The following is a 12,885-nucleotide window of genomic DNA, read 5'->3' as shown; positions in this document are numbered from 1 at the left end:
TTTTTTTTCATCCACAAAAACATTTAGACGTAAGTCATTATTAGCAACGTAACAAAATTTTCATTTACTAATCATTTCAAGTGATTCAAAAGATCATTTTTAGAAAAATATTTTGTAAAGAATTTATTTTCCGTAAAATAATTGGATTAGTGGTTCCTTGATTTTTTTATCCATGTTTCGAGAAGTAAACCAACATGAAAAATTTTCCCTTTTTTTTTTTTTCCCAAGGGAAAGCGGGATAGTACAGGAGATTTCGGCGACCATAACGTGCTCTTAATCAGTACATGCAATAGGTCATCCAATTCTATATAGTCTACAAGATGATTGGATTGTGAATTCGAGAATGGTGGATGTGGCCTATCGAAAAATTTTCCTAGTATGTTCAACCCATCTACACATGAAAAAAACGAGTCGGATTTTGCGAGATGCGATTTCAAGAGCCAAACAAGAACGAAAACCATGAAAAAAAGCGAAATAAGTATGTACACAACAGTTCAATATGTGACTACGCTTATATAATTGAAGATTTAGATAATATGTACATTCCCTTGAATAGTTAGATCTGATGTATTTTTCTTCGCATTGTAAGATTAGTGGCAAAAACAGTACCCTGCAGAACCTCTGCATGTTCTGCAATGGCTCTTCCCTATTGTTTTTTGGCTCTCTCCAGACTCGAACCTCCTTTAGATCAACCTAAACTACCGGGAGATGACTGACGGCTTAACATGTCGAATGAATATGATACAATTTACCCATATGTTCGCAACCAAAATGGCGACCGTATTTATAACGTAGAGAAGGTCATCCAGTCAGGAAGGTCGTCCCTGCAAAGGAAGGTCATCCACAGTTAGGCACACTGCAACAGTTTATCCGCATGTAAAAGTGACTACCGGAAGCCACTGGCTCTACCACAGTCGGTCAAGAGGTTTTTGGGGAGTGTGGAGAATGACCGAAATGAGATTTCTCTGCATCCAGAACACCCTAGACAATAAAGGCAATCGGTCAGCTACTTGGTCGTGTCGTGAGATAGTACAATAGAGAGATTGAAAGCAATGAGCTCAATGACCTTGATTATAATAATGGCGGCATCCTTGTGGAGATCTTCATTGTACTCGTGACAAGCCAGGCTCTGCACCATGCAAGAGCAAATTGTCAAGTTGACATTTAGTAAATGAGGTGAGACGAGAACAAGGTTCTTATCCCCCCAGCTGAACTGACCTGGATGCATTTAGGGCAGCCAGTGTCTCCCATGCAGTGGCAAGATGAAAGAACCTCCAAAGCAACAGTTAGTAGCTCCCGGAAATAGGGACGGACCTGTAACACGAGACATCTTCATATAAGCAGGAGATCAGCCATTTAGAAAAATTATGAAAGGATAACCAGTAATAGTCCATTAAAAACGAAATTCTGACTTCCTTCGCTACTTTTGGAAAAAAATTAATGGATCAAATTGAATCACCAACACGATCATGGTCTGATGTTTTGAATCAGTTGTAACCTAGGGAACATGCATCAGAAGAGAACGGGTGCTCTACTGTAGAAAGGAGATAATGCCTGCAATAATCAGTTACTTTCTTTATATTTACACGGTTGAGTTTCCCATTACTCACTTGCAATGAAACACCAGTTCCTCCAGGATGCTTGTCATACAACAATATCCGCTCCTGGAAAGACCGTGAATCATGCGGATTTGAACACTCTGGAGCCAAGTCAGCTGAATTGCATATTACGCATCTGCAGGAAAGAACCATAAATATAAGACATCGGAAATAAGATGGTGCGCGTGGCATTTATAATATCCTCCACTGTACATGCCTAACCTCGGTTCTTCTCAAACCACTCAAGTTACTCTCATTTCATTCAATTATTGACTTTGATTCATTGTCTTTTGTCTATCATTGTTATCTTGAGATAAACTATCACTCCATTCATGTATATCACCATGGAAAATATATTTACTGAACACAATAGAAAGTTGAAGGGACCTCAAAGCCAGAGCTTAATGAATAAAATGATAGAAAATATACAGATGAAGTTAACAGCACAAAGCTTGACGTGTGGGCAGATAGATGTTTCTAAGTAGAGGCAACATCAAGGGATCTTTCACAGAAGTAAAATGATCTTGCACCGTAAGTCATCGTAGTACAGCACAAGCTTATGACTCAATTAACTATACCTAAAGAAGGATCCTTGTCACATATGTCCATATGAATGCATACATATATGTGATAAATTTGTATATCTGAATACACATATAACCAAATTACTATGTTCACCATTTAGATGAACCTGAGGGAGGCTGATGGCGGTTACAATCCCCTTGGTGCCAGATGTTCACATAAACTTTCACATGAAATATTCATCTATTTATTTGCTTAAAGTATATTTAACAGAGTTTCCTATCCTACAAATGAGGATAACCCCTGACCAACCTCCACCAAGAATTGAGAGGTTGCTGTCACCTTTACCACACTGAAAGCAAGATATATGGCATAAACCCAATATTAGCAATCCCATAACTAAATATTAACTCCCGTTGTCATGTGATGAGAAAATTTTGATGAGCTTTGCATTGATTTCACAAATGCCTAACAGGGAGTAGCCTAAATAATGCCGCCATGCTGCAAATCAAAGACTTACAAAGGCACAACATTTAGAAGAGCATGTGAAGCAGCATGTAAGCCCGCACGGAATGAGAAACTTTTCATTTCAACAGCTTCTTTGACAGTTTGTGGAACCGGAATCCATACTGCCTGTTTGCATGTGCAAGGTTAAAACATACTTTTGTTTAGGGAAAGAGTTGGAGGAAACAGCAATTGTACCAGACAAGTGAAATTGGCATCGCAAGAGCACCTGTGACTGATAGGAATATTTGGGAAGTGAAAGGTCAACTGTATCCAGGACTCGACCGCCAGCTCTGCTTATTCGACGAAATCCAAACCAAGTTGTAATCACTTTACAACTATTAGCCAGAGCAGTTGTTTCTAGAATTTTACTTGCTCCAACATTTGTATTTGGAAAATTGGGCATGGTCACCGGATAGGCCTGAACAACAGTAGGCAGTAAGATCTAACTTCAGAAACTATTGATAGCAGAGAAAGCAGAGATATGGGAGACATGAGGAGAATAAGGGTAAGGAGATAGCAGAAATCTAAATACATTAAACTTCGAATAAATTGACTAGATATCGACCAAAAGATGGGGAGAGTACTCTTGAGAGAATGAGTAAAGTTGGTCAACACAATTTATCCTTTTGCTCCAAACTCTTCTACAAGTCCCTTCTAAACAATTTTTTGTTCTTTTAAGCATATCCATCTCATTTCATGTGAACGACATTCTTTGATTTTGAAATTGAGTTGTGATTCATGCAGATTACTCTCTCTCTCTCTCTCTCTCATGCTTAGTACAATCAATTTTATGGACCTGAGTAAAGTCATCAGACATGAATACGCGCTTACACTCGACTTCTTCATACCTTAAAATGAAGGATATAAGAATTTGGCCAGTTCAACCTGTGCTTGAAGCTTTATATATGTTACAATGACAACATCATCCCATACTTGTGAACAATTGCAATTGCTTATCTAGTCATACAACTTTGTTGTTCTTTTTCCTGGAATGTCCACCCTAGTAACTCAAAAAATCAACGAAGCAACAAACTAAGTTATTTTCTCAAATCATTAAGCGTTCTCAATGAGATATAGCAGCTCTAACTGAATCTAATCCAATTGCAGTCCTCCTGCCCCCATACTTTCGTGCATAGTAACCTGAAAATGGCAGGTAACTTCTAGAGGATGTAGTTCTGTGGAGAGAGAGACATACTATATCACCTCCAAGAACCTTAATGTCTGTGTAATCACGAGTTTTTGTATAATACTTTAGATCTGCCTCCTGGCACCAAGCAGTTTTAGCTGACAGATCCAAATCTTTTACCAGATAGGTCTTGCCCTGCCGCATGTACACGGCTCCTTCATGTACCTGCATTGAATTAAATCAGTCAAAAACTTTACCTATTTTCACATCTAAAATGGGAGCACATATTCAAAGCTACCAAACTAAAAAAAGAATTTACTTATGTAAACTCAAGAGTTACCATAATCACGAACAGATTAGAATGAAGCTGCCCCAAACATGAACTTGAAAAGAACAACTATGGAAAGGCAGTAATACCTGAAAGAAGGCCTTGCTTTCCTCAATTTTCTCTAGGACTTCATTTTTTTGAATATCTATCACTAGATAGGTACTAGTCTCTATTGCTCGAATGTTGACAGCATCCGAAGGCTTTTTCTTAAGATAGGTCACGGATAAAAAAAAATTATAATCAATGATAACATAAGATAAAAGACCAACAAAAGAACCACAAGATGTCTCAACTGGACACAAAGAAAGTTCAGAGTTTTTGTTTTCTGTCGATAGGTCAGAGTTGTACCTCACGCCCAATATAATTCCATATTCTAGCTGAAGAATCACGGGATGGATCAGAACTAACGCATCCTCTATTCTTGAGAGTTGTTATGGCACAGCTGAGACCATTACCAAAAAACTTCTCATCATAATGCAAACTTAACGGGTGTTCTATGGCGGCACAGCTCAAATGCTGCTCAAGAACCTGGAACAATGAGCACCAAAAAGCATAAGGCATTGCAGATCACAACTCAAGCTGAACTTTTATATAGGGAAATTTTAAGTATTCGATGATGATAACCAGCTGATTTTGTGCGTCTATACTGCAGCACTCTATTGGACTATTGAAAAGTTTCTCCGGATGCTTCATAAAATATTGGTCCAGTGGCCCTCCAAATGCCACATACACGGCGAGAGATGGTTTTTCTCTTCTTCCAGACCTTCCTGCTTGTTGCCACAGGCTACAGCCAAATACAGATGCAAATAATGCTTAAAAGAACAGTAGAAAATCTCTTTTATGAGCAAAGCAATTGACCATCTGATTGCCATACCTAGCAATGCTACCAGGAAATCCCAAATGCAGAGTTACATCAAGATGTCCAATATCAATACCCAACTCAAGAGCATTAGTAGCAGCAATTCCTCGCAGCTTCCCTCCAAAAAAATCACTCTCTATTGCCCTCCTGATCTGCTCTAATAGTCAGCCCATATAAGACCTTGGTCAGGTTCGAATTGCTAATGAACATTTACAGCTTTCATATGTAATAAGAGGCAAGAAGAATGGACAAGAAGCATTGAATCCATGGTGTGTATTATCCTGTACCAACAATGGAAATGCAAATATTATGTAATAGCTGACTTTTCTGAGGTTTGAGTCTATTCCTCAGTCAAATATACAAAGCTACAAGAGGATTATCCCCTTCTCCAAATGACAAAAATGTATCAGGAAATGCAAGTGACTTCAGCCAAAAAAGGAGACACAAATAAGCAATCTCATACCAGGTTTGTAAAGTTTATAACTAATGAGTTCTTTGTGTCTTCCTCCACTAGCAGGTTTTTTTGGAAAACTAGCAGGATCACTATAACTGATTTCCATTGAGTTCCACACCATGCTTTGGCACAACATAAACCGCCTATTTTTCTAATTTGGCGTAAAATCACATAAAATATGGGGAATTAAAAATCTCTCAAGCAGCTGAGAAAATCCAGAAGATTTTTATTCTTACTTTCATGCTCAAAGAAGTCAGAAGGAGAGATGAAGTTCTCTAATTCACCAATGCGACTGTTAAGGCCGGATGGAAAAGTACTGGACACACAGGCATCTCCCATGTAAAAACATTATTAACAACGAGTTATTTCTTCTAGTTATTCTCTGTAGTTTACATCATGCTCCAATGTGTACGAGACAACCACCAAAAGAAAAATATGAAAACATAAAATTGTAACAAGCATACAATATGACAACAACATTAACAAGATTTATGTTAAACTGACCTCAGCAGAATATCCAGATCGATAAGAACTTATTGAGTCAACCAGATTTGGAGCTGTCTCACGAAGAATCTCTTGCCTATTAAATAGAAGTAACGAGAAAAAAAATATATTCCCGGCACTTGTAAGTCAATTGTTCTTTGACTTCATGATTAATTCTTACAGCAGCCTTAAATTCTGGACTTAATAAGGCCACAAAGATGCTATATGTGATGTAACTTACGTATAGGACAAAACGAGTTCACAGAGTTTACGTGATGTACAAAAAGCTATACATCTTAGTCCATGCTGAACCATTTCCGCGAACAGACGAGACACTTCCCAAATCGGACTGCAAGAGTGAGTTGAGCGGATAAGGATACAATGTGATGATCTATGTACAACATATATATGTATGACTTATGGAGACAAATATGTATAAATTGTACAGGCATATAACGAATTACAAATCATATTCACGAAAGGATATCTAGAAAAGATAAACATACTTATTCACTTGAGAGAAACAAAATCTGAGTATAATTTGTGAAATATGAGGACACATTCTTATATTTTTAAGAGAATGTAGAGAATCTAACCTCGATCCCTTATACACTGATTTACGAGCATCAACACAGTTCTCATCTATATGGAGGCCCTGCATCCCAAAATCACTAGTGAGCAAGAAAGTGGCAGACAACCTTCAACGTTGTAGAATAAACCAGGTACTGTTCTCACAACCAAGGATGAATTCCATAAAACAAAAAGCTTCTGAGCAGAGGGACTCCCGTCATTTTGAATTAGCTCCAATGATGGTAGATTTGCAAGTTCCTAAATCATCAAAGAAGTCATAATTCTATTGCACCTGAAATACCCAGCATACCATAATTGCAAAATTTGCTGCTTCAATCACAGATACCGAAACTAAAAATGCCACACAGTACATGGTGTGGCTTTACGGGCCGATTTCTAAAGGAACAATCAAATATAATTCAACCTTTTTTTGGTGGAAACATAAAGAGGCACTCTTCAGCATTGTCCACTAAGATAATGATGGGGAAAAAAGAACAGCAACTACATTGGTAGCTGAGTGCAGACTAGGCTGTGGCAACTGTCTGCCAAGAAAAGCAGCACTAAACAAAGGAACTAATATGTACTAGGGAACATCATCATATATTGACAGCTTCAAGCATTCTTCCCCAAATAGAAGTCACAGTGTTGCACAAAATCTCACCATGCAATGCTCACGAGGGTTTCCAGAAGTTGCCGTTGAAAAGATGAACGAAGGATCACTGCCATAGACTACACATGAAACGAATTGTTGTTTAGACCCCAAATTGCATAAAGAGAGTATCAACATTGAAAAATAGATGTTATCTTAGCAACAGTTTTTGAATAAGGTACCGTGTGAGCAGAGCCGTCGAAGCCTCCTAAGAATGAGAGCAGTATGACATCCAAATGCTCCTTTGTAGGAATGAGCTTCATCAATCACAACATACCTGATAAGAGGATATGAGAATTCAGTCCCCAGGATAGTTAATTTCTACCCATGCTAGTAGCAGTGCTAAAAAAAATTGTGCTAAAGCCCAAACCTAAAAACGATTCCGGTTCTTTTCAATACAGGTACAGTCTTTCAGTGTTTTTTTTAATCAATAATGATTTCCCATTCCAATTGACCTCTAGATACACCATGAGAAACCTGGCAGGCCCAAATTGACAACCCAGCTAAAATATTAAACCTTAGCATCTGATCCTTTTACGTTCTTAATCCTTGAAACAACCAAAACTAACAACCAAATCGAAACCCAAGAGGCTAATGATCAGAAACCCTAAAACTGACTCAGCAGTCTACTTCCTCTTTCGCCCACAAACCAGGCTTTGCTCCTGATCTACAAGCTATCCTTTGTCTGACATATTGAAGATCATGTCTCAACAATTCCAGAGGCCTTGGATTTGCTATGACCTTCAGATTATCATCAAGCTGAACCTCTTTGGGCCAGTTTGGTCTTCAGTGGCAAATGGAACAGAACCAACTTTTATTTCGGTGTCAATGGAACCAAACCAAAACCGCTTACAACATCACCCTATGCAACACATAATGCTAGGAGATCAAATGAAGCCCGTGTCCTCATCCATTCTTAAAAATAAAGCACCAAAATTACATACCTAAGGTTTGATAGAATCCGCATAAATTTTCCATGGTATGGCAAAACTGATTTATGGAGCATATCTGGGTTCGTGATCAACTGTAGAAAGATGCCCAACGATGTCAATATAGGACTAGGCAAAAATATTTTTGAGGGGTGGGGGTGGGGTGGGGGAGAGACAGAGATGGTATCCTATTAGAATAAAAGACACTAGACTTACCAATCTAGCATTGTCACGGAGCCACGTCCTATCCTCCTGAAGTGTATCGCCATCATATATTCCAATACACAGGCCAGCATCAATTCCTTCTGTCATATGTGTCAAAGCTCTAAGTTGATCTTGAGAAAGAGCCTGCATTAATTTGTCAAAACTGTTGATACACCAAAAGAAGTACCAACACAAGATACCAAATTCACTGGATCAAGATTGAGAACAACATGCCCATCGCTCTATAAATTGCCTTTATCAAAAACTCAATTTGCAGCACTATGGTCATGGCAACTCATATCCACGTAACTTCTATAATTCATGATCTATGTCCTCGCACATGCAAACATTAACCTTTGTCGGAAACAGATAAAGAGCACATGAGCATGAATTCCTCAAGAGCTCCTCGAGAACTGGCACATTATAGCAAAGGGATTTCCCACTCGATGTCATTGTTGCCACAGCAACATTCTTCCCAGCAAGAGAAGCTTGTATTGACTCTGCCTGGAGAAACAACAAATCAAAGCAAAATCAGACAACCAACTTTTCAAGAAAAATGTCAGCAACGGATATCAGGATCACATTCTAACCTGATGACTATACAATTTAGTGACTTTCATACGTTGAAGTGCATGCTTAGTGTCTTCTGAGAGACCATTTGGGATCTCCATATAAGTTGGTTTCCTGCCTGAAATCACTTCAACATGCATTATCTGCACCAGGAGAACTCTTTAGCACTTCAAGAAGCCTCATAAGAAAGCATTACTGATAAATTTGCATCTCTCATAATGAAAATCCAAAGCTATGGCTAAGCGAGCAATCCAGTAGTCAAGAGAAGACCCAATGACTTCCTTTACTAGTATGCGTGTTCCTACACAATTACCATTTGTAGTACATGACAAAGAGCACCTGGTTTCTAAAATAAAGAGGAGGAGAATGTATCGTATACCAGACAACACAAAACCTGTCCAAACCATAATTGATGCCCAAACCCACATTTTACAAGCAAAGATCAAACTGAAAATTAGTTCAACTAGCAGTTGGGTCTCTACACATACACTATCAAGAAAATAACTATTCAAGCAATATACCGATCAATTTATAAAGTGAAAGACCACCTGATACTTCCACATTTTACAAGCAAAGAGTAAACTAAAAGCCAGTGCAAATGTATTAATTCTTTACACATACATTATCAAGAATATAACTATTCCAGCAATATACCAATTGACCAAAAAATTTTATTGAATAAATTGAAAGACCACTTGATAGTAGTTAAATAAAGTAAAAGACTACTTAATAGTCCATAAAGGTATAATCCAGATAACTCATTCTGCCTATGTTAACAAGCAAGAAAATAAGTACTAGAAGAGTTAAATCGAACCTGTCCTTGAGAGCCCACAACCTTGTGAAGATGATCAACCATTTCCGCTGGCAGGAATACATTGGTGTCCTGTTGAGAGATGAGTAATATATAGCATGTCACTATCCCCCTGATAAAGAGCATTTGGAACATGAAAACACTGGACAACATGATGATCTAGTGGATATTCTTTGTAATTCTTTCAAGCTACTCGCTCCAATTCCACGCATTTGGTTTATTTTCTCTCAAACGACTTCTCAAAGGAACAGATTGCTTTGCATTCCACTCATATTGACAGACAATACTGTTCAAGTACTTTATTAACAATCCAACATCGTATGATTTCTGCTTGAATGGCTAAATTCACCTGATTAACTGACCTGATCTGAGAGTAGTATATAAATGTTTGTCTCAAGCCCCAAAGAACTAAAACTATATAAATGTCTATCTCGAGCTCTGAAGAACTAAAATCTGATCGATTCAGTTTATAGTGCAACTAGCACTGACATTTAAACAATCGTAAAAGGGTATAGATATAAGACAGATGCGTACATGACATTGATTTTTTGCATGGTCTGTTGTTGAAGCTACCCTCCTTGCCTGCTTCTTCTCGATTACACTTGCTGAATCCTTATTCTTACTAGTAGAGACATCTCCTTCTCTTGCAGACATAAGTAGATCGTCCAAGGACAAAAAATTGTTATTCCCATTTCCAAGTTTACACTGCATCATAAATCTTCACGTACTCAATAGCCAAACACAATTGATGATTCAGAATTCCACTAGAAAGGCCGCCCACAAAAATAATGATACATTTTTAGCAGCAATCTAGTTATATAATTTTCATGCATGATCTTCCACTTGTGCAAATATCGACTTAGAACAAGGCCCTACAAGTCAGCCAATAGCGCTATGCCATGATCGCCATTGTTGCTAGCACAATACTTTAAGCAATTACCAGATATGGCAACAGTGCAGGTTACAAACCCTGCAAGGTACAGTCTCTGCATTGAAGTTTTCTAGCAAAACACAAATACTTAACTTCCAAATGCCAATAAGAGAAGAATTTTATAGATAGAGACTAACAGTATATATGCAAGGCAAGACTCAAGAGTTATAAAAACAGGTTCCCTGATAGTATGTGGGAAATTATAAGTCTGCTTTGTTTGATTTTATGGCTGAAGCTGTTCCTCGCACTAGGTAATATACATAACAATAGCAGCAGAATCATCTGAGATTAATGTTTCTTCTATTGAATAAATAAAAGGAAAGAGTTCCACATACCATCATTGATCTGATAGTATATCTGAAGGACATTTCTCGCCTATCCATTAAATAGAAAAGCTTTGACAAGGAAACCTTCTTTTCAGCTGCAGGGCAACAATTTAGTCAAGTAAAGCTTAGGAAGTGGCAAAAGTAAACATTCTTAGTACATACCAATTATAATAATGTCTTCAAATTGATCATCCTTCTCTGTAGGAGACTTCATGATAACAAGAGCATCACCAAATTTCTTCCTTTCCATACCATAATCAACAAAAGAAACCACCTACTAAAGAGATGGCACATATTTTGATTCCACAAACATTTTCAGCTCAAACATCATTTCAACAAGCCATTTCTTTTCCATATCCACACCTTAATGCATGAATGACGATAGAGTAAGCTCCTGCATTCTTTTCTCATTCTGGTATTATTGATCCCAACATAGCATTAGAGTGAAAGAACTCATTTAAGAATAAAAATATCACTTGGCTAAAACTGCAAACGGAATACATCTTGTAAATGAGCAGAGCCGGTTGAACCCACAAACACCACCGTCAAGGAAATAACTGTGATAGGCTTCGTTGACAAAATATATCAGAACGCACATGTGCATTCTGGCGTAGATGTCAATCAACCATGCATGACACTAAGAAGCAAGCTAAGCTTTCTTCCCTGTCTTTCTTTAATTCGTCTCTTTTTTTTCCTTTTTGAGGCTTTGGGTGAGGTGGGGAGGGGAGGCAATGGCAATGGCAGTGGAATGCATAGCGTCTTTGTTAAACAACCTAGGATGCATACTGACCACATACGTTGGTCAATGCAACAGCTACACCTTAGACCAATAAGAGGGCAAACTCTAATGTATAGATTCTCAGACATTAAAAAGTTACCTTAGGGCAGAGAAGCGAAAGATTCTCGATGTCCTTCATATTGACTTGGATCCCAAACCTCCCAATCCAGCTTAGCGCTTTCTTTACACGATTCGTTGTGATTCTCTCCCGCTTAAGTTGTAAAAATACTTCATAAATGTTTAAGAAAGTAAATGCCTTCATTATTGTCAACAACCACAGTGGGCACAAGCATGAACTGATATTCTCTTTGCACTCTCCAAGAACACCTTTCCTTAAACTGCCTTCACTGAGAAACAAACAGCTTTCAGTATCCGGACTTTGCAGGCAATCAACCGACTCCAAAACACTAAGAAGTTTCTCGTGATTCCCCTCATCCAGCATATCCTTGCTAGAAGACTGCAGTATGCTGAGGACAAGATCATCCGGCCATCCTTTCGTTTCGCCATCTGAATTCCATTTACGCTTCCCAAGAGACGAACAAGATGCGATATCTCGCCGATCAGTTTCCACTTCACCATCAGAAGTTCCACCCCGTAAACCATCGCGTGCTCTCTCGTCCCTACTCGTCACATCGCGAATTTCTTGAATCATGTCAGACCACGCGGAATCCGCAAATTTGGAAATGGGCGTCTCGTTCGGGCCAGTAACACCAGAACCACAGGACGCCTGCGCCGGCGCCGGCGCCGACTGTTTCCTGACGACCGGAACGAAACCCACCACTTCTCCGACATCGATGCAGTAACTACTGATTCGATTCTGCAAGCTCAGCTTGACGCCCTAACACACAATGGCCAGAGAAACACGCGCATGAGAGACGAACGAAAAGGACAATTGCTCAAGAAATGGTCGCGCTCATTCTTCTCACCGAAACAGAGTAATCAGCGAAATGCGGAAAAGGGGAAAGAGCAACGCTTCGAAGGAGAAAGCGGAGGGAGAGGACCTTGTGATAGAGGTTGAAGTTAGGGTACTTGGCGGCGAGAGGGAAGGTCTGCTTCAATAGATGCTTGAGGTCGCGGACGGTTTTGTCGGTCGGAATCGAGACGGCGGTCGACTCGCCGGTTAGGGCTCGGACTTGGATCGATCGCTCGCTGTTCGCCATTTCCAGGGAACTCGATTGGCTGCTGAACGGCGGCGACGGCGGCCGGCGAGCGGCGAGCGGCGAGTGTTCGGTTTTGATTC

At 39.1% G+C, this 12,885-nt stretch overlaps 1 protein-coding gene across 8 annotated transcripts; it reads right to left on the bottom strand.

Moving 5' to 3' along the window:
• Positions 1-483: 483 nt before the first annotated feature.
• LOC115693939 (uncharacterized) lies at positions 484-12,885 on the bottom strand. Of its 8 annotated transcripts, XM_056314626.1 has the most exons (28): positions 12,647-12,885; positions 11,746-12,483; positions 11,030-11,141; positions 10,877-10,962; positions 10,145-10,315; positions 9,614-9,682; positions 8,820-8,942; positions 8,584-8,733; positions 8,242-8,373; positions 8,041-8,120; positions 7,279-7,373; positions 7,109-7,176; positions 6,613-6,705; positions 6,474-6,532; positions 6,119-6,226; positions 5,899-5,974; positions 4,956-5,092; positions 4,706-4,865; positions 4,430-4,609; positions 4,171-4,287; positions 3,823-3,978; positions 2,854-3,045; positions 2,641-2,753; positions 1,611-1,734; positions 1,219-1,314; positions 1,067-1,129; positions 910-981; positions 484-824 (listed from the first exon to the last, which is right to left on the bottom strand). In XM_056314626.1, the coding sequence occupies exons 1-27, from the start codon at positions 12,803-12,805 to the stop codon at positions 919-921; spliced, it is 3,720 nt and encodes a 1,239-aa protein (XP_056170601.1). In that variant the 5' UTR covers positions 12,806-12,885; the 3' UTR covers positions 484-824; positions 910-918. The 8 variants fall into 8 exon arrangements, 5 of the variants coding, with proteins under 5 accessions (XP_056170601.1, XP_030476876.2, XP_030476883.2 ...); XM_030621016.2 differs by having other exon boundaries at positions 484-981; XM_030621023.2 differs by having other exon boundaries at positions 484-981; positions 6,616-6,705.

Source organism: Syzygium oleosum, unplaced genomic scaffold (genome assembly GCF_021117445.2).
Source record: "Syzygium oleosum isolate NSW1041296 unplaced genomic scaffold, Sole_v2.1 Sole_v2.09, whole genome shotgun sequence".
In the NCBI taxonomy this organism is placed as follows: Eukaryota; Viridiplantae; Streptophyta; class Magnoliopsida; order Myrtales; family Myrtaceae; genus Syzygium; species Syzygium oleosum.
Note: the sequence above shows the minus strand (reverse complement) of the source record. Positions and strands in the feature narration are given on the sequence as shown.

Bases quoted from the DNA above. Each gene is read 5' to 3' on its own strand.
- LOC115693939 (XM_030621016.2), bottom strand. From the start codon at position 12,805: ATGGCGAACAGCGAGCGATCGATCCAAGTCCGAGCCCTAACCGGCGAG. The intron at 12,484-12,646 runs GTCCTCTCCCTC...ATTGTGTGTTAG, and splicing joins ACTTCAACCTCTATCACAAG to GGCGTCAAGCTGAGCTTGCA. The intron at 982-1,066 runs GTCATTGAGCTC...TTTATTGTCTAG, and splicing joins CCGCCATTATTATAATCAAG to GGTGTTCTGGATGCAGAGAA.